Genomic DNA, 25,496 nt, shown 5'->3' on the forward strand with positions numbered 1-25,496 from the left:
AGCAGCTCGTTCCAATATGTCTAATCACCCTTTCTGTGGAGAAATGTCTGTGCTTTGTAGGGTTCCTGCACGCTGGGGTCTGCAGGCAACATGAGGGGGCCACCATGGCCCTCCCTCACCTTGTGTCCTCACTTCGGTCATTGCCCCACGCACCCACATGTGAGGGAGATGGTGGCTTCAGGTGGGATTTTTGGGGATGTTCACCCCACTTTCGGGCTGGGGGAGCACAGCCCTCATGTCCTTCACCTCAAGCTGAGCCACCTCTGCCTCACGGGTTGAGGCAACGTGTCCTGAGCAGCCCCTCAGCTCCGGAGCACCTCCAGGCACGTGGCTCTGCACCTGCAAACCCTTCAAGAAACAAGCGTACAGCACTTGCTAGTCTTTGCAGAAGAAGGAATTAACGTCCTCGTTCAAAAGCATCTCACTACTTTATTTCACGTTTCTATTGTTTTATTCTGTATGTAGCTACAGCTTGGCTACAAGCAATTAAATGAGGTTGTGCTCATAAACTGGATGGTATTTGTCCAGGAGACGGGCTGTGCGAGCCTTTCCCACTATTCAGTCTGCATCTCGGGTTGAATATTGTTTAATTGCTTTATTTACTCCTACTTTAATTTGCAGGGCTGGCTGTGTCAAGCTCTTTCCTCCTCCCCTCCCTTCCCTGCATGGATTGCTCCCACTATCCTGTCGGATTCCTCCAGCCACGGTTATACAATATTCATCACGGCTCATTGCCGTGGTGGGGCTGGAGCAGAGTTCGGATTCGTGCGGGTGATAAAGCAAAGGACTTGCAGTCTCAGCACACCTCAGGTCTGCAAGAGGAAGGAGATAAGAGGATGCAGAGTCTACCTGAAACACGGGCTCTGGCACCTTGCAAGCACAGTCTCAATGCTCCACTTCCCCCAGCGAACGCTTATCGTAGAGCACGCCCAAGCTGATATGCTAATCTTAGTCACGCTGGTGTAAACCCAAAGTAAGCCCATGGAAAACAATAGAGTTACTTCAGGTTTATTCCAACGTGACAGCCTTTGCAGATTTACATCTATTTTTTGTGCTGCACCTTCTCGGGGAACGGCCCCCTCCAGCTCTTGCACCAAATGCTTTCTTTCTCTTTCAAATCCTTCCTAATTCTGCAGGGCGAGTTGTTCTCTTGGACTTAGCTGAATTATTTAACAAGGAAAATTGGTCCTGTGTTTCCAGAGGAACCTTCCTGGCCTTGTTTTTGTTTCTGGAAATATCTCCATCTCATCTCACCCTTCAGCTGTTACCTCCTCTCCAGGGACAAAGATCCTCTTTGGGGATCTGAGCACCTTTAGTGGGGTGTTGAATCCCTTTCACTTCTGTTAATGCTCCGGGAAATGGAATGGAGGGGAAGAGTTTAGCAAGCCAGGTGTAACACAGGAGATGTACTTGGGAATTCACTTGGAAACTCCTTACTTCTGAAAGGACAGAGCCAGCCCTTCAAAACAAGGTCAGGGCAAAGAATCTGTCTCACTGAACCATATGAGGCAAGGTCCAAAGCACTGAGAATTCTTGTAAAAAGAGGCGTAGTCGGGACGCAAGAAGAGAAATGACAGATAAAGGTGAATCTGTCGAGGCCTTGTCATCACCTTGATAACCAACTTGCCTTGATCCAGCTCCAAATCTCAACAGCAGCTGCCAACTCGATTTTTGTACAGGGTCTTTCTCATTCTCATTTAAAAAAAGGGACCCTTCCTTATCAGTAAACTGTGGAGAGCCAGAGTTATATTAAAATGCCACCACAAAATTATCTTTTTATTAAGGTAGCTTTTCTCTGCAGGAAATAACCAGCTTCACCCCACACCCTGATTAGAAATGGGACCCAGCCAAGGTGTTATAAATATAATGAAACTGTTTTGTTCTCCAGTGTTGCTCACAGCAATGATTTATTTCTAGAGGAGGAACAGATTTATTTCCAGAGAGGGAACAATCAGGAAAATCCCTTTGTCCTTAAACTCTGCACATGGGCTTGAAATTTTGAAGCTCACACTTCATATACCAACATCTCCACCCCTTCTTTCAATTTGTCTACATTTTTTTTCCTACTTTCCTACTAAATAGCTAAATACACGGTGATGAACGATTTGTTCAGCACAAATCACTCACAGCTCACAGCTCTGAGGCCCCTGGATCTTTTCCTCCTTTCCCCCCTTGAAATTCCACAAATCACCACTTTGGTCTCATTACTTGGAAACCTCTGTGTAAAACACTTTTCCCCACTGATTTGTCCTCACTCTCCCTTGCACATGTTGCTTTATTATTGTATTGTTGCTCATAATCTGGTTAAGTTTAGGAATATATAAATTATATATCTAATATACATATAGAAGAAAAACAAGATTTCAGTATTGTTCTGTACCTATAAATATATACATATGCATACACGTGCGTATGCTGTGAGTACAATATAATACATATTTACACCATGCACACATAGGTGTATATATGTGAAAAAAAATAATTAAATATTCCCTGATATGTGCAAAAAAAAATAAATTAAATATTCCCTGATTTATCCCTGTTTGTAGGAGGATCCTGAGAAATGTGAGGCACCCACACTTTTAGATTACATATTTTCTAAGCCCATAAAATTCAGTGTGTTTGTGTACGTTTCAAACAAAGATCTACACACTCTTCAAACACTGCCAAAACAAAAATGGGTGACTTGTGGGTCAGGTGTTAATTTCCCTAACTTGCTCCACAGCCAGGATTCAAGTGTTTCCATAACTCCTACTGTTTGCACCCAGCTTGCCTGGTGTTACAATCAAGATAAAGCCTCATGCACACGTCTTGCTTTTCATGCCTAAAATATTTTGCTAACCCCCAAGATTTCAGCAGGGTTTTGGGGGTGGATGGCTCTGATTTGCCAGACAAAAGAGGAGCAGCTGGAACAAGCTGTGAGGCTGATCTGGAGATGGAAGGGTCCGTGTCCTGCTCTGAAGGGAGCTGATGACGCACAGGCAGGAGTTTTCTTAGTGTCATGTTTTATTTACAAAACACACAGCTCCACGATCTCCCTCCGGCAACAAAACTTGTGGATCCTGCGCGTTCCTGTGCGGAACCTGGCCAGGAGCTTGGGGCTGGTGGCTGCTCCTGAGCCTCCAGCTTTGCCTTGGGGCTCTCCAAGGACTCAAACCTTGCGCAGAAACTGAATGAAACCTCATTCCCAGCCAGCCAGAAGCAGGATTCCTGCTGGAGACTTCCTTACACTCTTCTCATGGGTCTACCCTGCACACCAGAGCCAGGCCTTGACTTCCAGCAAGATGATGATTTCCCAGTCTCAACAGCTGATCTCCATCTGAAATCTCCCCCCCAACAGTAGCTGTCAACACCAATGACAAGTCTAGCTCAAGCTTGTTAAAATCACATTTTTGATACCATAGGTAAAAAATTCAGTTCAGAAAATTTTGAGACACGTGATTTTGACGTGGGAGAAATATGATTTACCATTCCTCCCCTCCTAGTGGGTTTTAAAAGTCTATTTATTAAAAGTTGATATGCTTAATGGGTTTCTGGTGAAAGGTATTTTCAAACGGAAAAATATTCTATTGGTGAGTTTTGGAAGGTTCATACTTGCAAAAATACTACCAATAAAATCCTTCTCATATAAAAATGTCATAAGTCCCTTTTTTCCTAATATAGCAGTGACCACAATAAGATTTTTCCCACTCCAGCTCTTTGGAGGAGGAAAACCAGCACATTCCACACTCTTGCTGGATTTCTAAGATGAGTCTGACTTTTGAAGCTCTGAGATGTGGCACAAGATCTATTTTGATGTGTCCTGTCCATGTCTGAGCATCCCTGGGCATGCGTGGCCATCGTCTCCTCTGCTGCTTGGAAAAAGAGGAGAAACAGCTCCAAAGGAGGCTTTGTCCTACTTTAAGTAGAGAGCAGCCGTGGCGGATCAGTTGACGCCGCTTTGGCACCGAGTGGAGCCCAGTCTTCCCTTCTTCCTCAGGAATCCCTTTGCCCCGCCAAAGGGAGTTGCATAACTGGCTGGAAAGCTCTTGTGGGCTTCCACAGAGCTCAGCTGAGCTGTTCTCCGAGGGCAAAAGGAAAAACATGAACGCCAGTCAGTGCTGTACACCCAGCAAAGGGATTTTTGCCCCTTTTCCAGCTGGTTTGTGGTGGGGTGAGCACAGCTTTCCCTTTGCAGCGTCAGCAAGTCTCAGCACGGCTCACCTGGATGTGGTGGTAACAAAGGGATGTGAGCAGGCCTTGGAAAACAGGGAGAAGCAACTTCTTCTCCAAGTGGGACATTTCTGTGCAGCTGCAGCCTCACGTGGCTCCGAAGGCGGCACATCGTGGATGTTCCTCACTGCACTGGCCAGACATGCACGTTTGCAGCTGGGACACAGCCTCTGATCTCAGCCCAGCTTCATGGCTGAGCTGTTTCTCTAATTAAAACCCATGAAAAAGCAGGATCGGGAGGGCTGTCAAGGGAGTGGGAAAGTGGAAATAGGATGAAGGTCTGGTGATTTTCTATTGGTTAAATGGCTCTTGTGCCTCTGCCAGTGGGAGACACACCACTGAACACGAGATGCAGGAGCAAGAAAGAGACTTTCCATGCACCCCAGAGATCCCTAATTCATTCATTCCCACCTTTTCCCGTGGAGATGTGGGTGAAATATGTGGGAAATCCCACCTGCAGGTGCCTGAAGGCTGCTGCAACAAAGCCTTCCCAGGGACAGGTAACAAGTGTCCAGAGGGCAGTAGTTTTGCTGATCCAGGTTTTGTTTTCCCTTACACTCCTGAAATTCCACAACAATCCCGTTGGCAGCTCTTGGGCACCTGGGATTTCTGCTCATATGCAACATTTGGAAAAGTGGTCCATTGTGGAGGTAGCTGCCACATATTCTTATTTATTTGTTTCTATTCTCACCTCCTCCTTGCTGCTTTCTGCTCGTGAGCCTGGCAGATGTTCAGGAGCTGGGCTGCTCTTACGTAACACTGTGCCAAAATTGGTGTGAAAGGATTCCGAGGGATCTGTGGCTGGAATCACCTTTGATCCCTGGATTCCCTTCTGGTTTATCTGTGCATTTTGGGTGCACCACTGCGAGCTGCTGGTACATCTCTGCCCTGGCATCCCTTGGGACCCATCCTCTGCCACTGGCATTGCTCAGGTCCTGGTGTCCAGGCCATTCTGTGAGCGCTGCCTTGGTCACAGCTGCCTTGTGGCAGCAGATGTGGTCCTGTGCTGGCTCTCCTAGGCACACAGAAGCAGCTTCTTCCAGGTCTCCAAGAGAGCGTGGCCAGAGTTCAGGTCTGTGTAATTAGCAGTAATTAGCCAGTTGAGGGGGTGTGTATAAAATGGATTAAAGTCACTGAAATCCCCAGCCCAAGTTGCACTGAGCTGTGTACTTGGCTCAAAAACCTGCACCCACACCCAGAGGATGCCTCAAGCATCTTGAGGAAACCCTCTTTTTCTTGGGAGGGTCTTTCCTCCATGCCATGGGCAGCTTCATCCAAGCAAACATCTGGAACTCCGTGGACATTGGGGCTTAGCTCAGCAGCAGAGAGGGAAAATTTGGGGTGGACCCAAGGGAAATGTGGGCAAGGCTCTTCATGGCACCCAGGGTGCTTTGGGTGCTGCTGTGAGCTGCTTTACAGCAAACACAACCCTGGGAGCTGCAATCCCATCTCAGGGCTGCAAGCAGATACAGATCCAAAGCGATGAAGCCAGGCTCTCTCACACGCTGCTCTCCAGCCAGGTGCCTTTGCTGATGCATCACGAATGTTTTGGTCTGGATGTGGTGATAAATCCAAGTGCTGCAAATGACAGAGTCCACAATGGTGGGGTTTAGGCAATAAATTAACTTATTACGTCAATGCTTCCTGCACACGTAGCTTATAGGAGGCAGGTGAAGCAGGAGAGTCAGGAACATTAATCTGGGGGAAAAGAGAGCCTTGGAAACTTGCCCCTTTTGTTCCAGTCTCTGCTCTGCTGGAACTCCATTTTCCCATTTGTTATCTCCACGTTTACTTCACGTGATTTTTTTGCAGTTTAGAAGTAGATTCCTTGTTTGCAGGAAGAATCCCCTGTGTATTTGTGTGTGAGATTCAGCCCAGGGCAAGACTGAGGTTGGGGGAGGTCTCAGCATTGCATCGGCTCTGGGTCAGACAGACAGACAGACAGACACGGATGGCTGGTGTCAAACTTCTGTCTCAGAGTGAATGGCTGTGGACACCAGCAGTCCATTCCTTCCATTTAGAAAGCAAAATACAGATTAGAGGAAGTGTTCACCCTACAGCCAGAACAGCTTTGATGATTCCAGGATGCATTTAGGCTTCAAATGTGTAATGACATCTCATTTCTGAATTCTCATCTCAGTAGGGAAGAAACACCCCATGTGAGACTCTGCATTCCCTACAAGGATCAGACCAACATCCCAACACTCTCACTGATCCTACACATGCAAGGTGATGCAGGGACAGGTCCCTTCCTGCTGTGCATGAAGAGGAAAAGTGGATTTTGAGACCATGAGGCAGAATTTTAGAAGGAAAGTATTTTATGGAACTTTGTACCTGCCTGAAGTTGTCCAATAACTGTCACAGAGCACTCTTCCCAACAAAACCATTTCTTCCCATGTAGTTCAGCCTGAATCACAAGTCTCTGGAGGTGAAGGAACATCTTCAGGGTTGGAAAAACCTTCTGGAGGTCAGAGAAGCCCCTTTCACCTGCACACTTTGTTCTGCATCTTCATTCTATGCAGCCTTCACTGATGGCCAAAACCTTGGTGGTCTCCAGCCCTCAGGCTCCACATCCAGTCCTTTTCTAACACCTTTTGATTTCCCTGCAGAGTTCCTGCTGTGAATTTAACTTTTCTAGCAGGGGATGAAGAGGGGACCAGTGAAAGTTGCTCCTGGGTGATTCCATACACCAAAAGATTCACACCAAAACTCTTCAGGAGAGAGGGCTTTGCCTCACTCCAACCCCCACTGGGTGACGCCCCCTTTGCCAAGCCATGCTCCCTTTGTCACTTCTCTCAGCACAACCTCAAACAAGTGTTGGGTGGGTTTTTTTTTCTCAGTAGCATGTAGGTCACAGCAGAGCCTTAGGGACCTGACAGCTGACATTCATCCTCAGCTCTGAATCCGTGCGTCAGGCTGTCTGGAGGCGATAGGAGTGAAGTTGCTGGTGAGACCGACTGCCTTTTGTGTGGCTTCAATTAAATGTCTTTCTCAGCATGGGATAGTTGCCAGAGTTCTTTTTTTCCTTTTTTTTTTTTAACAGAAAGAAATGGTTTTGTTTAGATATATATATAGAGAGAGAAAAAAAGTCCCACCTGGCTTTTTGGAAGGGTTTCAACTGCAATGTATCAGATCCCATATTCTTCTATAAAAAGGTGAGCTGCATTTTTCAGCTGAACTTTTCTCCCTTTTATAGCTGTGATTTGGCACACACAAAGCAGAAGCTGTGGCAAGGTCACTGCCCTTTCCCAGCCAAGGAAGGAGATCCATGGCATGTGCCATGGATATGGGGGAAGCTGCTGAGGAAAAAGTTGGGGTGGGAACAAGCCGTGAGCTGACCCCAGAAACCTGCTCATCACTGGGGGCTCTGCAGGGGTTCTGGGGTGTCTTGAGGACCCTGGGAGAGACAAGTCCTGGATGCTGAGTAATCTGCCCTGATGATGAGATGCCTTCAGCCATGACCTCTGCAGACGATCCACAGGGATGGTCCTGGCACAGCACATGCTTCTTCTGCCAGCCATAGTATCCAGAATGGTTTGAGTTGGAAGGGAACTTAAAGCTCATCTCATTCCCAGCCCTGCCACGGTCAGGGATACCTTCCACTATCCCAGGTTGCTCCAAACCCTGTCCAGCCCAGACTTAGACACCCCCTGGGAAGGGGCAGCCACAATTTCTCTTCTTGATCCTCACTGCTTTCTCTCTTTCCACAACAGTGTGGGCAACAGGTTAAAACAAGACAAGCACCCACCATGTCCTCTGCCCTCTTTTTCCCTACACCCTTTTAAGTTTTGTTTGCTCAAATAACTTTTTCCAGACCTGGATGTACTCCTCCCACACTTCCCAGTGTCCCTCATGCTGTGACTGGGTGCTCTGGCTACTGCTGCCAGCTGTGAAGGAGGAGGTTTTCTGCTTGACTGCAGCACATTTTAATTAATTTAATTATTTTTTCCCAAGATTACACTTATTTTTATTACACATTTATTTACTATCAAGTCTGCATGTTGCAGTGCCTCTATTCCCAGCCCCAGCTAGTGAAGGGACCTGCCCGGTCTCACCCAGACTCACTCCTTCCAGCAGCAGCAGGAGATGCCAGAACTGCTCCGGGAGCCTCAGCACCTTGGCAGAGTAACATTTGCATGAGAAAGAAGGGAGCGGGGAGGAAATAAAATCTAAAGGTTGAAGAGGTGTGAGTCACTTGCTGAAACTGCGGTACTGCTGCTGAATTCCCCGGGGCTTCAGACCAGGGCTTCAAAGAGAGATTGGAAATCCCAGGGATGCAAGCGGCCAGGAATCAGGAGAACACTCCATACTCGGCCACTCTGGGAGCTCGTTCCTGTTTGGTGGTTTTTATTGTGCTCTGATGATATGGAAATTTTCATGTCTGCCCAGGCTGGGTGAACACATCCCCGTGTTGCCAATGATCCTGCTCTGAAAGGCTGAGGGTTGTCCCTGGCCTCGCTGGGCTGCAGTAAGAGCACAGAATGATGTTTTAAATCATCTGCTTGCTGCTCCTGGTTCTTGCACAGCCTTTAACTGCTTGATTAATTAATACTCTTCTGTTTCACTTGTTTGATGATGATGTTCAGAGATGTGGCTGAAGCTCCAGGGCAGGGACAGCCTCATGGGCTGAAACAGGCTGGACATGTATTTTTAGTAAAACTGTTTCTTCAGCTCAGGATTTGAAGTTTCTGGTCATTTCCTCATCCCTCTCTGAGCCACATGCCAAGTCCTTTCTGCTGGTTATTGCAGATGTTGAGGGTTAAAATAATCTGGGAGTCAAGTGCTTGGCTTTTGGAGGGAGAGGGGGGTGAACAGCTGGATAAGCTCTTGGTGCTCATCAGCACCAGGCACCCAAGCTTTTGGCAAAACTTCCAGAGAGCTCCATTTATATATAACATTATAGAAACAATGACTTGGAAAAGGCACACGGAGGATTTAAAGCCATTCCACGTTATTGCTCAGCTCAGAGAGATCACTTTGTTGTCCTGGCCTGGAGATGATCACAGCAGGGCTGTCTGTCCATCCATCTGCCCACCCAGGGCTGCTGTTGGCTTGTCCCAGGCCCCAGGAGCAGCAGAGGAGCTGAGGGGTGAAATAGGGTGAGCCAGGGGGTTTTGCCATTTCAGCAAATATTCTTTAATGTGTCTCCTCGCCTCTGCCTGCAGGCAAGGATTGAAGCCAGGAACGCTGTCAGTCGTGTTTGTCCTGCCAGCAGAGCTCACCTTGGAGGTGCCAGCCCTGCAACGGTGCTTTACCTGCAGTGCATCTCTGCAGCCTCCCTGGCTGCATGGATCCTAGAAAACTCTTCCCTGGCATTTCCCTCCTTACACCCCAGATTTCCAAACAGTCAATAGATGTTCAGAGCGCTGAGAAGGTTGAACACACGGACAGGGCAGGGGTCTGTGGGCTGCCAGTGCAGATGTGGTTTGGTGTTTGCTTCATGCCAAGGTAGATTCCTGTCCTCTGGCAGGACCAGCTGTGCCCAGGGAGGATTCTTGCTGCCAGAGCATCAGGGATTCAGGGACTGTGAGGCAGCAGAGCATCACCACGTGCTGCTGGCTGCCAGCTGCCTCACCCTCGCTCTCTCCCATTTGGAGACACCCATTTTCACTGGAGGGATGGATGGATGGATGGATGGATGGATGGATGGATGGATGGATGGATGGATGGATGGATGGGACCAGCTGGGCAGAGGTTCCTCTGTACCCTCCCACCTTCTACTGGGATTTCAGAGCCTGTTGTACTATCCTGCAACCCAAAAGAGGATTTTCCATCAGCAAGGGTTGTGTCTACCCTTTGAGAGCAGCACACCCAGCTGCCTCCTCTCCTTCTCTTGCAGGGACAGAGAATTCAACAATAAAAATGGAGCTGGCAAGCACTAATTGCTTGGGAGAGAGCATGGCTGGCTGGGGCCGTGGAGACAGCACACCACAATGCTTTAAAACCACAGATGGGTGCCCGGTGGGATATTTTGCCAGCTCAGGAGGAGATGGGTGAGGGCTCAGCCGGGGAATACAGCGCACAGGCGGCTTTCTAGAAGCAGCACAAGTTGAGCTGGTAAATTATAAAATGCCACACTTGAGGTCTGTTACATAACGTCCCTTTACAGAACCTGGGAGCTAAATATAAAAAGGGAGTTACATTTTTGGCTGGTGTAAAATGATGCTCCAGAACGGGTTTGTGTGGGAAGGAGGCTCTGCAGCATGGCGAGGAGCGGAAAGACTTTTGGGACCCTGGGTTTGCTCCCAGCCTCCATTGCTTGTTTTCTCTGCAACCTCACAAAAACCACGTGCTCCCCAGGTCTCCGTTTCCCTCTCTTTAAATCAGGGACAATGAAACCTCCATTTCCTTGCAGCTGCGTTTTCAGGATTAATTCATGTTTTCAAAGTGACCTGAGATTCTATAGAAACCCAAATAGTATATCATTATCCTGGTCTAAACTTGGCACAGAATATCAGCAGGCCAAATTCCCCTCCCACACTGGAGGAGAAGGGGTTGTGTCAGCATAGCCTAGAGGAAAATTCCAGTCACTCTTCCCAACCAAAAAATCCAGAAGAGAAAAGTCTTTTCAGGCTGAGACCATTTTATTTCTCTTGAGGAAATTCCCCCTTCGTTAGCTCTGAGCAGAAGAATCAGGTCCCACACAAACAGCCTCATGCTGAAGTGCAAAGGGGGTTAATGTGAGTTTTGGGTGGCTCATCCTTCCTCTCTTGGCTGATGGTGATGTTGATGGTGACACTGATATCCTACAGGACATGCTGCCACCTCGTTGGCTCTTCAGCTTGAAGGTGACAAAACTAGGAGTATGTCCCATGGGAAATGCAAATGGGAGTAGAGCAAAGTAGAAATGCACAGAGATGCTGTCTGTGCCAGGATCCAGCCTTCTTGGCAGTGATTTGGGGCTGTTTTGCCTTTTAAAAAATATTTTTAATTCCACTACCAAACTCAGCGTAGTCTTCAGTGTTCTGCTTTTCTTGCTGTCCATCAAAAGTTGGGAACAACCCGGCCCATCTTCCTCCTTCTTCCTCTCTTCACACCAAGTGAAGACCACACTAATTACCCAGAAGGGCTGGATGGATTTCAGGGTCAGGTTTGGCCACTGAGTTTGGGGGCTCAAGGAAGCCAGGTATGGATTGAAGGACAGCTGAGGCATGGGATGTCAGGGGAAAGCATGGCTGGGGGAGGATGCCACCACAGCCTTGCTCCTGTAATGATGGAGAGACACAAAGATTGAGCTGGGATCAGCCTCGTCCAGCTTCTGGTCAAAGCATGTGCGTGGCCCCTCCAGGTACAACGTGTGGTTTCTTAAAACCACCTGGTCATCCAAACCTGATCCTGCGCTTGCGAAAACCCTTCCAAATCGCTGGAAAAAAATGTTTTCTGACAGGAGGGAGATTTGCAAGGGAGTTGCCAAGCAACTGGCGCAGCTCTGCTGCCTCCTGCTCGTCTCCTCCCTCTGAGCAGCGAGCAGGCAATGGCTGCATCTCTGTATCCCTCTGCCCCGGCCAGCCCAACGCTCCTGGGCTTTCCCAGCCTGCCCCCACCTGCCTGGCAAGGTACAAGGTGGAAAACCAGGGACCACAGGTGGCTGGTGGGACAGGATGCTCCTGGCTGCTGGGAATGCCTTCCCTGCGCATCCAACTCATGGCAAATCTCCTTCAGCAGCAGGGTTAGAAACAGGCTCTCTTTTCCAACCCATTTCCAAGCTGCGCAGCTCCCTTTCGAACTAGACCCAGAAATGTGGGAAAACACCCAGGAGGATTCATTATAACCCAGCTTTGCTTCATGTCACCTCTGCATTTCCTTGGAAGCTGCTTCAAATTTACACTGAGAGAAACATGCAGCCCAAGCCCTTGGGATTTTCTTTGCTGAAGCTTTAATTTAAATGAACTCTTGAGTAACAACTATTACAAAAATCAGCTGACGTCTCTTGTAAAGCCTTGGACTAACCTCAAGAGCCGTGAGCAGCGGCAGACGGAGGGGAGGCACTGATAGCTGGGATCTTGCAAAAGATCAGTTGCTGAGTGAGTGGCAATAAACAGCAAACCCAGCCAGCTTGGAGGAATGGCAAATGGACCAGACTGTTCAGAACAATCTGTTCCTGCTCCAGAGCAGGGCTGTGGTGCCGGCAGCAGCCTGGGAAAGCGGCTATTCCTGGCATGAGCAGGTCTGAAATCCTGCTTCAGAAAAACGACAGGGCCAAGCCGGGCTAATTGCAAGGAGATGTGTCCTAAATCAAACAAAAAGGCTCCGAGTGGTTTAGCTGGGTTGACTCCTCTCCAGGGAGCTTTGTGCTCTGCCTCATCCCATGGACCTGCTGGCTGCTGTGTCCTTGGCTTTCTGCTCCAGCCACTGGGCTAATGTTGGGCAGGGCCACTCTGATCCACTCTGGGTCCTCTGCCTGTGCTTGGCCAAGCATTTACTGTGTGATATCATCACCTACTTAATCAGGCATTAACGTCACTGAGCTGGAGCAGAGCAGTTGGTGCACTCAGCTTCTTGCAGCACTGGGATTGCTGTTGGAAGGGAACAAAAGTGCCCAAACTTATCCCAAAAAGCCAGAAATTAGGAGACAAGAAGCTCTGGTTCTGTCCATATCAACATCCCCACAGCAGGCTGGGTCTGGGGTGAGACTCCTCCAGGAAGGTTTGTTTCAGTTGTGCTTTTTCCATGGGGCTTGTGGCCTCCCCAGGATACTTTTCTCCTGTGCTTAACCCTGAGATCAAGTGGTCTTCATTTGATTTGGAAAAGAAAAGAATGGGATGCAGATGGTGCAGAACACCCATACAGCAGTTTAATTAATTGCCTTTAAATGTTAATTCGGAACAGTTTCCCTGAGTGATCTTATATAGGCAAATCTCAGTTGCCTTAAGCCACTTGCAGAGTGTGTTCAACTAATAAGGTATTCTTAGTCCTGACCAGGAGCCTTGCACAGGACTGTAATCAGGAATGATTAATTGGAAATAGCTCTTCTAAACCAGGCTATACCTGCTGTGCTCTCCTGTCCTGCCCAGTTCTGCTCAGAGCTGACATGGAGCTGCTGGAGTTGGTGGAAAAGGGAATTTCCTTCCCAGCTCTCCCTGTGATGTGCTGCTTCCTCAGCCACAAACCACCCTCCCAGTGCTCCCCAGCTCAATCTGGCATGGAGGCTTTCCAGCACAGAGTCTGGATTTGCCAACAGACTTCCCTGGGGAAGAGTGGGATGTGGGAGGTCACGGTGGGGATTTATTAGCTTGGCTCAGGCATGGCCAAGTGCTCTGCCAGACTTTGAGAGGTGGTGCCTTGCATATCCCAGCCTGGAGCACACCCCTGCCTCCTGCTTGGGTGCTATGTGCCCAAAAGTGCTGAGGGATCAACAGCACCACTGAGGGCAACTTTGTGCAGTTTTGCCTAAATCACAGCAAAGATAAAAAAGTCACAGGATCATAGAATCCCAGAATTATTTGGGTTGGAAAGGATCTTAAGGCTCTTCCCGTTCCACCCTTCTGCCATGGGCAGGGACACCTCCCACTATCCCAGTGACTCCAAGCCCTGTTCAACCTGGAATACTTCCAGGGATAGGGCAACCACAGCTTTTCTGAGCATCCTGTGCCAGGGCATCACCACCCCATGCTGGCACAGAGAACCCTGCTCCAGGTCAGACATGGCCTCGTGTGACAGTGGCATCTGTGACAGCTCTGTCCTTCAGTCCACTGTTCTTGTGCTTTAACTAAAATCACCCTGCAGTGTCTGTGAGTTTGGTCAAACGTGCCAGGTTTGACCTCAAGCCAGTGAAATTTTTGGAGGTCTCTTCTTTCTGTGCTTTCAGCACATCCTCGACTATTTTCCTCCTGCATTCCACCCCTGTGGAAGCAGTCTTTGAGCAGTAATTCAGCACAGTATACCTGCTGCAGCCAAAGGTGGCTGGGAGTTAGCACAGACAGATGAAATCCACGTTATTTGGCACTGCTGGAGTGGTGGAGCCTGCTGTGGGAGAGTTTTACTTTCCTAAAGTGGAAGCTTGGGGAACTTGCTCCTAAAGTGATGCTTGAAATAATACCCAGTAAAGCCACAGAGGAGACAGTTCACTGCTGGAAATCACATTTCACTTGGTGTCAGCAATTCAGGAGAAAACCATCTGCAGGAAATTATGATGACAATTTCCTCTTGGAGTGTGGAGAAATTACAGCTGTAATCGAGGAGGCAGCCAACAACCTCCTCTCCCCTTACTTCTACCAATTATCCTGAAAATTTTTAAGTCATTTGGCTCTACAGAGATGTCTCTACCCCACCCAGCAAGGACAGGCTGGAAGAAGAGATATCGTGCAGGGAGAGAACAGGTCAGCATTAGAGGCGTAGATGGCAAATATTTGAAATGAAACCTTTCCTCTAAGAAACACAGAGCAAAACTCAAGCCAGTTGCAAAAAGCTGCAGGTCTACAGCTCTCAATGTGTTTTTGATGGTTTTGGGCCAAAACTGGTCTTGCCTGTTGAAAGCTGATTCGTGCACATGTGAAGATAACATTCATCAGAGGAAAGAAATAAGAACCTGGCTAGAAAATGTGCTCATGGGACACCACTGACAAGCCAGGTCTTGGTAAGGTGACACCATGAGGGCAAGGGATCCCTCCAGGTCCACAGGACAGCACTTACCATGGGCAGATGGTGGATAGGACAAGGGGGAATGATATTGAACTAAAAGAGGAGAGATTTGATTGGATGTTAAGAAGAAATTCTTTACTCAGAGGGTGTCGAAGCACTGCCACAAGTTGCCCAGAGAAGCTGTGGCTGCCCCATCCCTGGAAGTGTCCAAGGTCAGGTTGGATGGGGCTTGGAGCAACCTGGGACAGTGGAAGGCATCCCTGCCCATGGCAGGGGGTGGAACTGGATGAGCTTTAACATTCCTTCCAACCAAAACCATCCTGGTTCTCTGATTTCAGCAAATGGATGTAGCGTGTGTCTGAATTCAGAACCTTTTCTCTGAGGTTTTAGCCAGCAATTTGTTGCCTGACAAGGTCTTTCCCTACCACCAGCTGCCTTAGCAGTTGCCAGCATCTTCCTGCTCATCCCAGCACTGCTGCTGGAGCTGACGGGAGTTTGATTAGGATTTAATCCAGGCTTTTAGAGGAGGGAAAAAAGAAAGTTTTGACAGTTCCATATATAGCCCTCTGACTCACCGATTTCATGTGTCAAACACTAAAGACGGGTTAAGTAGAATTAAGTTCTGGATTTATTATAAATAGGCATTAAGTAACATGAATGTATTACATTTGCATGAAAATATGGGCCTGATTCTCCAGCTTACCCCAGAGATTTTGTTTGACGTCGATGGGATGCTCCCAAGTGGGAGCTCAGCTCAGAGCCAGCCCAGCTCTGACCACCCCTTCAGCCCCTGTGAACTGGACCCAGTGAAACAGGAAAATCGTTGCTGGAATCAGGAAAAGTTTACACTGCTTGCACAGATCAGAATTCATCCCTTAATATAGTACAATGAGTTTTAATTAGCCCCCAGATCTGCTGCTGAAGGAATAATTTCTGCATGTCAATCAGTGCTAAATGTACTTGTTAAATCAGGCAAGATTGGTTAAGTTGAAAATTACATAGAAAGTCACTTTTCTTCTGTTTCTCCCAGAAACTGGAGACTTTTTAGATTCAAATGTTATGGACAATCTCATCCTGCTCCAAATGCTGTTGTGCTGAAAGGGCCATCCAGACAATGAAGTCATCCTCACTGAGAGCAAGTGTGACAGTCAGGCATTGTTTGGGTGAAAAGAGTCCTCTTCAGTCAAATCAGTGCTTCTGCAATGAGGGAGACAGACACAGACTCTACCAAATCAGAGCCCTCCTGAATAGTTTAATTTACTGACTTGTTCATTGCTAAACAATTGAGAATTGGTCCATGGAGAAGAACACAAAAAGGACAGACAATATGGGCTGTATTTTGAGGCTGGACTAGTCCAAACCAAGGAAAACCAAGATTTTGAGTGGCATTGTTTCTGGAAAAATAATGTTCACCCTTGCACCTCTACATTTACTGAGAGCTGGGGGTTTGGGCCTATTTCTGCTCAGTGTGAAAAGAAGGGATGTGTCCTATAACACAACCAGGGCCATTGGGACTGAGTGACAACCTCATCCCTGGAGATGTTGTTGTTATTATCCCATGGAGCTGTTGATCATGCAGGAACAGCATGAAAAGCTCTGGAAACTTCCCCCAGCCCTGGTGGGATCCTCAGGCTCCAGTGCCTTCCCAGCATGGTTCTGCCCTCAGTTGTGATTTTTCTTATCAAACACCACATTCTGCTTTCTGCCATGAATATGATTTGCAGTTAAATGCCTCCTCGGAGCCTGTCTGGCTGGGAATTAGTCTGGAACTTGGTGGCTGGGCTGTTAGCTCATCAAAGTCTCTGGGATAACGGGGAGGTGCTGATGCTATGGTTGGGGATTTTGCTGGTGGCTTTGAACTCGCTGCAGCCTTGTATAGTGGGACAAGCTGCCCTTTGCTCACCTTCTGCACTGCTCTACTCTCCTTCAACCCACAGCTGAGTAAGCAACTCCAGGGCTACAAAACACAGCCCCTGTGCTCCTGCCATCCAGGGATCTCAGCTTTTGCACAGTCCCTGGGAAGGAGCTGGCCACGCGCTCCAGCTTACAGGGAAAGGATTATCATGGCTCTTATGACTGAGTTCACAGCTCCTGTGTGCTTGCCTGAATGGAAGGGAGAGAAGTGGGCATGAAGCCTCGATCTGTCCCCTAATCAGCCACCTAACAGGTCCCTGTCCCCAGGGTCCTTCCCCAGTTTGGCAGCACAAGTCGTTGCTGCTCTGGATGCCAACAGTGGTGGCAGTGAGGTGGTGATGGACTCTTTATGAATAAAACAGATAAAAACCATGTTGGAAGACCAAAAATCTGGATGTGGAGCTGGGATCAAGATGAGGGAGCAGCAGCCCTAATCCCAAAGCACTGCTGGAAATGATGAACCCCTGGCTGCTCCTGTTGGAGCAAAAGGCTTTGAAGGCCAGGTTATGGGTCAGTTCCAAATGAGGGCTTCTCTTTGCTGTGGACACACAGCCAGGGAGGTGTTGTAGCATGTGCTTCAGGGCTGGTTTTGGGGCATGGAAACCCCTTTGGTGGATGTAATGTGGGGTCCCAGCAGCTCCTTGCTTGCTCTGTCTTGGTGATCCATGGAACATCCCCATCACTCCACTGTGGTGATGCTGCCATGGCAACCAGGCCTGTGATTGTTCCATGGAACCTGGGGCAGTGCAGGGTGGCGCTGGGACCAGTTCTTTTCTAGGTTCTCCCCTCTCCTGAGCTTCCTGCTGGAAATAGGGGTGGATCTTTGGGAATACCTGACTGCCACTCTGGTTCTGTCTCCTGGCTGGAGAGGAACTGTGGTGCCCTGTGTGGGGCTGACCAGTGTCAGGGCACACAGGGGGACCCAAGGGACTGCAGTGGGGCTGCTGGGGACCAGTTCTGGGGGTAAGGGGTGCAGGGTCCACTCTAGTGCCCTCCTGGCATCAGTGGGACAGAAGGGCTGAACTCAGGTATTCTGCTGGAACGGGGGGGGGGGGGGGGGGGGGGCCTGTCCTCACTGGAATTTCTATGGAAACCCAGGTACTGAATGGGGTGGAATAGCTCAAACCATCTGTTCTTCCCCTACTTATAAAACTCGATAATTTCACTATGACATCACCAGAAATGCTCTCCTTTTATTCCACTTGCAGCCATCTGTGATGGTTTCCTCATGTGCCAAACACGCGAGCGGGTGCTGAGGGATGGGCAGGAGGACACAGCCACTCCATCAGTCCTGTTTCATTTCTTCCCTTGGAAAGCAATCCTGTACCTGCAGAGTTTCACTTGTTCCCTTCCCGAGGCGCCTGCAGAGCAAGCAGCAGAGTTAGACAGGGAAAATGAAGGTAAAAAAGGACAAACTAAAGCTGAACTTCACAGGGACTATGATCTGCTGTGGGGATCTTACCCATGGAAATACACATCCAGCAGTGGGAGCCAGGTTTGCTCCTGTCAGCAAGGTACTGGGTAGCAGTGAGGCTGCTTCTGCTGCCCTGCTATGCCAGGAATGAGGCCCTGGACTGAGATTTGGGTGTTGGGAGGGGCAGATCTGAGGACACAGGTAGTGGTGGGTCTAACTGCCTTCAGTGCTTGCCTGCTGAGCAGGTTCTCAGCTAGAAATCATCTGATGGAAGCAGGAAAGCTCCTGCTCCACTCCTGGGCAGCCAACTGGGCTCATCCAAGTCCCCAGCACCAGTGGCTCTGGTTCTGACTCATGTGGTCCTTGCTGTTGTGCTGGGTGATAAAAGAGGTGACAACTTGCCATCATCTGCCCTCTTTGCTGGTGGAGGTCTCTCCCTGTCCTGGAATTGAGGTGCTGGCTCCAGCTCAGCCAGCACTGCATGTTTTGGGTAGTGATGGATGTCTCAGATACCAGGGAAGAGCTGGAGCTGGTGCTGCCCCTCACCTGCTGCCACTGCTGGCTGTGTTTGCTCGAGTGACCAAACCCTCCTTTGTCTGTGGCAGAAGAGAGAAGCCTCTGCAGACCTGGAGCTCCCTGCAAAGGAGAGGGAAGGAAGGGCTAGAGTGGAGATCAGGCAGCTGCAGACCCATTTCCATCATGAAGCATACAAAAGGAAATTCTACGATGCTGATATCTGGCGGCAAATGCAGGCTCAGGAGTGAGTACAGCCCTGCTTGGATGCCTGGAGCTTGGGAAGTTCCTCCATGCCAAAATCATAGATTCATAGAATCCCACAGGCAGGGACACCTTCCACTAGCCCAGGTTGCTCCAAGCTCCGTCCAGCCTGGCCTTGGACACTTCCAGGGATCCAGGGGCAGCCACAGCTTCTCTGGGCACCCTGTGCCAGGGCCTCACCACTCTCTGAGTAAAGAATTTCTTCCTAACGTCTGATCTCAATCTCTCTTCTTTCAGTTTAAAACTATTCCCTCTTGTGCTACCACATCTGCCCATATAACATGTTTCTCCCTCTTTTTTGTAAAGAGATCTGGGGACCAGAGTGCAGAGATGGGGAGGGATAAGGACCTGCCATGGCAGATGGGACATTCTAAGTGTCATTTGTTGTTCCATTTTTACAGAAAGGCAATAGATGATCTGAAGCAAGTACACAGACATGTGACATTAATGCTGAGCCAGATCTATTCTCCGAATAATGTGATACTGGAAAACAGAAATTGTATGAAGATCCAAAGCCTTTTGCAGATCGGAATGCAGAATGATGCCCTGATCAAAGAAAGAAAAACCATGCTAGCTGACCTGGCCAAGCAGGTGAGAGCATCCAGAGTGTTCCCTGCCTGAGCACAGCAGAGCAGAGTCACAGAGCGGGAGCTCTGGCTGAAACTCCTCAGTATAAAACACATTTAATTCAGGCCTTGGAATATTCCTCCTGGCAAGTGACACATGACAATGACAAATGGATAGAACCAGGCTCCCATGCAAGTCAGCACTGACTGGAAAAGTGAGGTTGGACTTTCAGCCTTGTCCTGCCATTCCCTGCACTCCTGTGTGGTGGGCCTGGGGCCACAAACATCCCTCTCCTTATCCCTTCACTTTAATTATTTTCCTGAAAAAGAGATAAAACTGGAACAGTGCTGTCTGAGACGTGGCAAACACGGGAACAGCAGCATCTGAGGAATGTCCCATCCCTTCTCCTGAGGACTTCCTGGTTGGATTTTGGCAGGAGTGGGGTGGGAAGCCAAGGGAAACGTTGGGGCTTTGGAAGTGACAGTTCCCTTCAGCCTTGTTCTCAGAGCCAGCTGCCTGAGCTGGATGCCAGGGAACATGCTTGGATAGTTTGCTGTTGCTGGAGGTGCTGCAGAGCTTTCCCATCAGGGTTAGCTTTCTGTCAGGGATGATAACTCTGACTTCCCTGAGTCATCCCTCCCCCACCTGCCCCCCTCTTTGCTGCTCTCCAACTGCTTCACTCTTCCATGGATTTATTTCCTCTGGAAGCTCCCCACTTCTGGCAGAAGTTTTCCTCCACTCATTCCCGGGGAGGACTGCACAGATCCCTGCCTGGTCAGCACCCATCTACCAAAGCCCCATCCTCATTGCCTCCTCCACTCTACAAAGTGCTGCTGTTCTGTGTTCAGCACCTGCTGGAGTTCCCTCCAAAAAGAGCTGCATTTCCTCCATGACACAAAAAAAATCCATTCCCAGTTACAGTTTCTGTTTCTGCGGGTGCAGGATGGGATCCTTTGGGATCAAAGCTGCTCCTATAACTGTGAGCTCATTAATGATATGGTTGGTGTAGTTCAGGTCAACAGAGGGGATTTTCTTTGGCTCCATGTCCTGACAAGAGTCCAGAATGTAGAGGTGGAGATTATACTTCCTGGGATTTTTCCCTGTGTGTGTGCAGGTTGTAGAACTGGAAAGAAAGATAGTGAAGCAAAGAGACACAACCTGGAGGGTGTTGGAAGCAAAGAGTCACAAACACCTGCAGAAGAAGATTGAATTACTGGAGATGCACCTAAGTCATGTAAGGAAACATTTTGGAGACTTTTGGAGAGCATGTGTGGGGTCACACAGGTGCCTGGGACCTTTCTGGTCAGGACAAAGCACAGTGGTGCAAATGTATTTGGTTGACACAGGCTGCATAAAGCACCTGGCTTGTTCCCTTCGCCTGATCATTCCCAGAATGTCTCAAAGGCTCCTTCAAGTTTGGTGACCCAAATGCAGCACTTGTGCTGTGCCAAGAGGCCTGAAGGTCTGCACCTGCTTTGGGATCAAATTGGGCTGCCTGGGGTCACCTTGCCTTGGACAAAGCCAGCTCCAGGTCTCAGTTGTGATCGACCTGGTTTTCTGTTGCTTTTCCTCGCTTGGGGAGGAAGACAGTGCAGGACTAGTTTCAAATTTCTTGGGCTGTGTTTAATCCTGCCCTAGTCGAGGTTTTATGCAGCAACCTGAAACCCCCAGTCTCCCACCAGTTCCACACCTTTTGCTTTGTTCTCCCCAGGTCACTGTTCGTTACAACACCATCATGACCCGAAACAACAGGCTCCGAGAAGAGACTGTGAGCATGCAAATCCAGAAAGCCATTTATGACAACTCCTACTGGAAGCTGGAGAAAAGGCTGGTTCAGCAGAACAAATTGCTGAATGCTGCTATAGAGCAAGCCACAGAAGACTATGAGCAGTGGTATGGCCTTGTCAGCCCTCTGGGCAAAACCTGGGGCTCACGGGCGATGCCAGCAATGAGTATTCAAATAGAGAGCCTGACTGAGGCTTCAGAGAGAGGATTCACCTCTCTCATTTAGATCTGGGTGCTAAGGGTTGGGTACCTGGTCAGTGTGGGGAGACTGGTACCTCCAGGGTGTTTTATTCCATTTATCCCAGATGTTTCTGCCCCGTGGAGGAATCTCTTTCTTCTGAGTCCCACCCAAGCTGGGTGTAATGCCGGAGTACAAAACCTCACCAAAAGCTGTGTTAGTGGCCATTAATTCCTTCTGGACTAGCTCTACTCCATCCAGATGAGAGTGGATGGAGCATCACAGGGGCTTTGCCAGCTCTGGCACTCCTGGGAGTGTCCAGGAATACAGAGCCTTATACACACAAACACACACACACACACACACAGTGTGGGTGTTGCTGTCTGTGCAGGATGGAGGATCTGGGGAGGATCTCGGACATTCGAGGTGTGCGCTACAGAGAAACCATCCAGTACAACATCAGGCTGCTGGAGAGGAAGTGTGCCCTTCACCAGGAGACCAGACTGAAAAACTTCTTCCTCGCCAAATGTACAGATCTCTCTGAATTGAAGGAGCAGGCCAAAAAGAGAGAAGGTACCACAGGAGAAGTTGTGTGCCTGGGACCACAGACCCAAAGTCTGCAGAGCTGATGAGGGGGCTGCTCATGGTGGTTTCTAGAATTGCACCCCAAAGGCAAGACACCTGCCCTGCCCACAATCTCCCCCACCCAACCTTCACCCTACCAGGAAAAAGGCTGAACAGTGGTAACTGAGTGAGACTGAGTGTCTTGGGGTGCCCTTGGCACAGGGATCTGCTCCTGTGTGCAACCATGGCTCCTTTGATCACAGAACCACAGAATGGGTTGGGTTGGAAAGGAGTCTTAAAACTCACCCAGTTCCACGCCCTCCATGGGCAGGGACACCTTCCACTAGCCCAGGTTGCTCCAAGCTCCATCCAGCCTGGCCTTGGACACTTCCAGGATTCCAGGAGCAGCCACGGCTTCTTTGGGCACCCTGTGCTAGGACCTCAGCACCCTCACAGGGAAGAGTTTCTTCCTAACACCTAATCTAATCTAATCTAATCTAATCTAATCTAATCTATCCTTATCTAATGATTCTATCTAACTGGTAGGGGATCCCATGGTGTTTGCTATATTCCCATGACATCCATGCTTAGTTTCTTGGTGAAAGAGGCACCCTCTTCCCCTCCAGCACTGCTCCCTCCTGCCCCAGCACTGCACCAAACCCCACAGCACTACAGGGAAGGCTCTGCAAAGGGCAACCACGGCTCTCTGTCTCTTTCTCAGCCTTTGAGGCAGTTGAGAGGGCCAAAAGGAGTCAAAAGGAGAGCTATGAGGTGGCCTATAAGCGTCTGCTGGAGCTGTCAGATGGAGACATCGACAACTTCTTGGAGGACTTTCTTGAAAAGGACAGGAGATTCTTCATCCTCTTTGGCTATGCCATTAGGTTGAACACCAGGAATGAGGGTCTCAGGCAGAGGATCCAGGAGATCCAGGTCTGTTCCTGGCTCTTCATGTCTCCCCTTTCCAGGCAGTGATTTTGGGTCAGGGTAGGTTTGTCCTCTCCAGAGCGTCCGGCATCACTGCCCACACCAGAGCCTGGATCCAGCCACACAGGTGGGATTAGGAGGCTGCAAAGGAGCGGCCAAAACTGTAACTCCGCTGTGTTCTCAGAGCTAAACGTGTCTCAATGCTGCCACCGTGCACCCAGCAAAAATAATGCAGCGTCCAGGAGAGCCAGGAGCTCCCTCGAAACGTGTGGGGCTGCCTGGAGTGGGAAATGGGGTTATCCATCCCCTGCCCTCCAGGCCTGGGGGTGTCCCATCTCTCAGGGCTCCTTCTGGCAGGTCAGGTGGGATTCCATGAATACCCACTCCAGGTGTTTGTGTTCCCACAGGATGACATGATGGCCATCACGACGGAGCGGGAACAAGCAGAGACAACCCGCACTCACGTCCTGCGGGAGCTGGAGGTACGGTGGCTGTGAATTCCCTCTGGAAAGGCAGCATATCCCTGTCTGAACCAGGGAGTCTGGTCCTGTAAATGCTGCTCTGGCCAGTGGCAGGAGACGTGTGGGCAGAAAAGGGACCTGCAAAAGTTTTGGCAGCTCCCAGTGCATGGTGAGAGGGTGACTGTGAAGCTCCTGCCAGCTCTGGTCCAGCGTGGGCAGCTGGGGATATTCAAGAATTGTCTGGACACGATTCTGTGCCCTGTGCTCTGAGATGACCCTGCCTGAGTAGAGGTTGGACCAGACCACCCATTGTGGTCCATTCCAACATGACCCATCCTGGGATCCTGTGATTCTGTCTCCAGACTGATACTGGGAAGCACTGGGGTGGTGGGGTCAGCGAGGGGCTGTTGTGACACCTGGCAAAACTTTTGCTGATAGGCCAAAATAACAGAGACCGCTGAGGAAACCAGCAAGTATGAGAACAAATGCAAGGAGAGCAAAAAACTCCTGGGACAGATCCAATCTCGCATGGAGACCCTCTTGAAGGACATGGACTGTGACACCTCAATGATAGTGAAGCCTCTTGGGGAGAGCTTGGTGCCAATTTTTGGTAGGTCAGGGCTGCCCATCTTCCCGTGCCAAGAGCACTGTCCACCACCTGCTTGCACTGTGGTTTAATTGAGCTTTTGTTTTCCCCTGTTCCATCAGTCGTGCGTGCCCCAAAGTGAATTTGCAGCACCAAATTCCCAGCAAATTTGGGAGCTAATTTGGATGTATGAACACCCCAGTGGACCTTCAAACCCTCATCTTGGCTCTAGGTGTTGAAGTGCAATGGGGGTCGGCCTCTCCTCCCAGGCAGCCAGCAAGAGGACAAGGGGAATTGCACTAGGGGAGGTTCAGGTTGGATTTTAGGAAAAATTTCTTCACTGAAAACATTGGAACAGGCTTCCCAGGGAAGTGGTAGAGTCACCACCCTTGAAGTGTTCCAAAACTAAAGCGGATGCGGCACTTTGGGGTATGCTTTAACAGACAGGGGATATTCAGTATGAGGTTGGACTTGGTGTTTTGGGGGTCTCTCCCAGCATCAATGACTCCATGATTCTATGATTCCATGGCCCAGCCTTGACCCCCTGACCCCGGGGAGTCAGGCTGCCCTGAGGGAAGCCAGTGGATCCCCTGCTCTGCAGACAGCCAGGGGTGGGTTTGGACAGGTGCAGGGACACTGCAGGATGCTGCCCCTTCCCACCCAGGTCCCGTGGAGAACAAGATCAAGGAGTTCCTGATGAAGGAATCCTTGCTGCGCTACACGTCCGTGGATCGCACCCAGCGCTCCCAAGCCTTCATCAGCCCTCTCCAGGGAGCCTCCAACCTCCTCTGGGTCATGGACAGGGCCAAGCTCTCCCCACCCCCCCCAGACCTGGAGACCGCTGACCCCAAAACCGGTGAGCAGGGAGGGGGGAGAGAGGGGCTGTTCCCCAGTCCCCTATGGCTGCCTGGCCAAGCCCTGCTGCCACACGTCCTTCCCAGCCCATCCCCTCCAGCCTGTCCTGCCCCACCACTGTAACACTGTGTATTATGGGATGGCTGTTCTCTTGGGCAGCGGAAGAGCCTCTGGACCGGGCTCAGCTGCACCAGCTCATTATCCAGAGGCAACAGGAGGAGCAGGCCAGGCCTCCCAGCTCGGGCAAGAGGAGGAGGAGACTTGGATCAAAGAGCCCACCAAGGACAGGGACAAATTAAAGAAAGAATTTCATTTTTGAGCTTCTGCATCCTGCATATCATTCCATCTTCCTTCTCTGGAAGGAGCCCAGAACCTTTCACAGGCTTCAGGACCTCACCAGGGGATATTTTGGCATGGCTTCACCCACTGCTGACAGCACCTGCCACCAGGGTGGGATCAGCTTCTCTACCACAGGGTGACATCCCTGTCACACGACCCAAAGGCAGTTGGAGATGGGGACCACGGTCCCAATCCTGCACCATGCCCGAGGGCAAGGCCTGGCAGGTGGGATGCAGGGGATGAGTGTGCTCATGGCATGCTCCCTGCTAAGCTGGCAGAAGCTGCCTAAAGTAAATCTGACCTCAGTGCTGGACCTGGGCTGTGGGGGGATGGGCACAG

The 25,496-nt window shown here is 49.8% G+C and overlaps 1 protein-coding gene across 1 annotated transcript; it reads left to right on the forward strand.

Moving 5' to 3' along the window:
- Nucleotides 1–104: 104 nt before the first annotated feature.
- CCDC63 (coiled-coil domain containing 63) lies at nt 105–25,117 on the forward strand. The gene is made up of 12 exons (XM_062504664.1): nt 105–181; nt 702–918; nt 18,727–18,881; nt 19,300–19,489; nt 20,580–20,699; nt 21,177–21,358; nt 21,820–22,001; nt 22,714–22,922; nt 23,324–23,398; nt 23,816–23,987; nt 24,628–24,819; nt 24,978–25,117. The coding sequence occupies exons 1-12, from the start codon at nt 105–107 to the stop codon at nt 25,115–25,117; spliced, it is 1,911 nt and encodes a 636-aa protein (XP_062360648.1).
- Nucleotides 25,118–25,496: the final 379 nt, after the last annotated feature.

This window comes from Cinclus cinclus, chromosome 17 (genome assembly GCF_963662255.1).
Source record: "Cinclus cinclus chromosome 17, bCinCin1.1, whole genome shotgun sequence".
NCBI classification, from domain to species: Eukaryota; Metazoa; Chordata; class Aves; order Passeriformes; family Cinclidae; genus Cinclus; species Cinclus cinclus.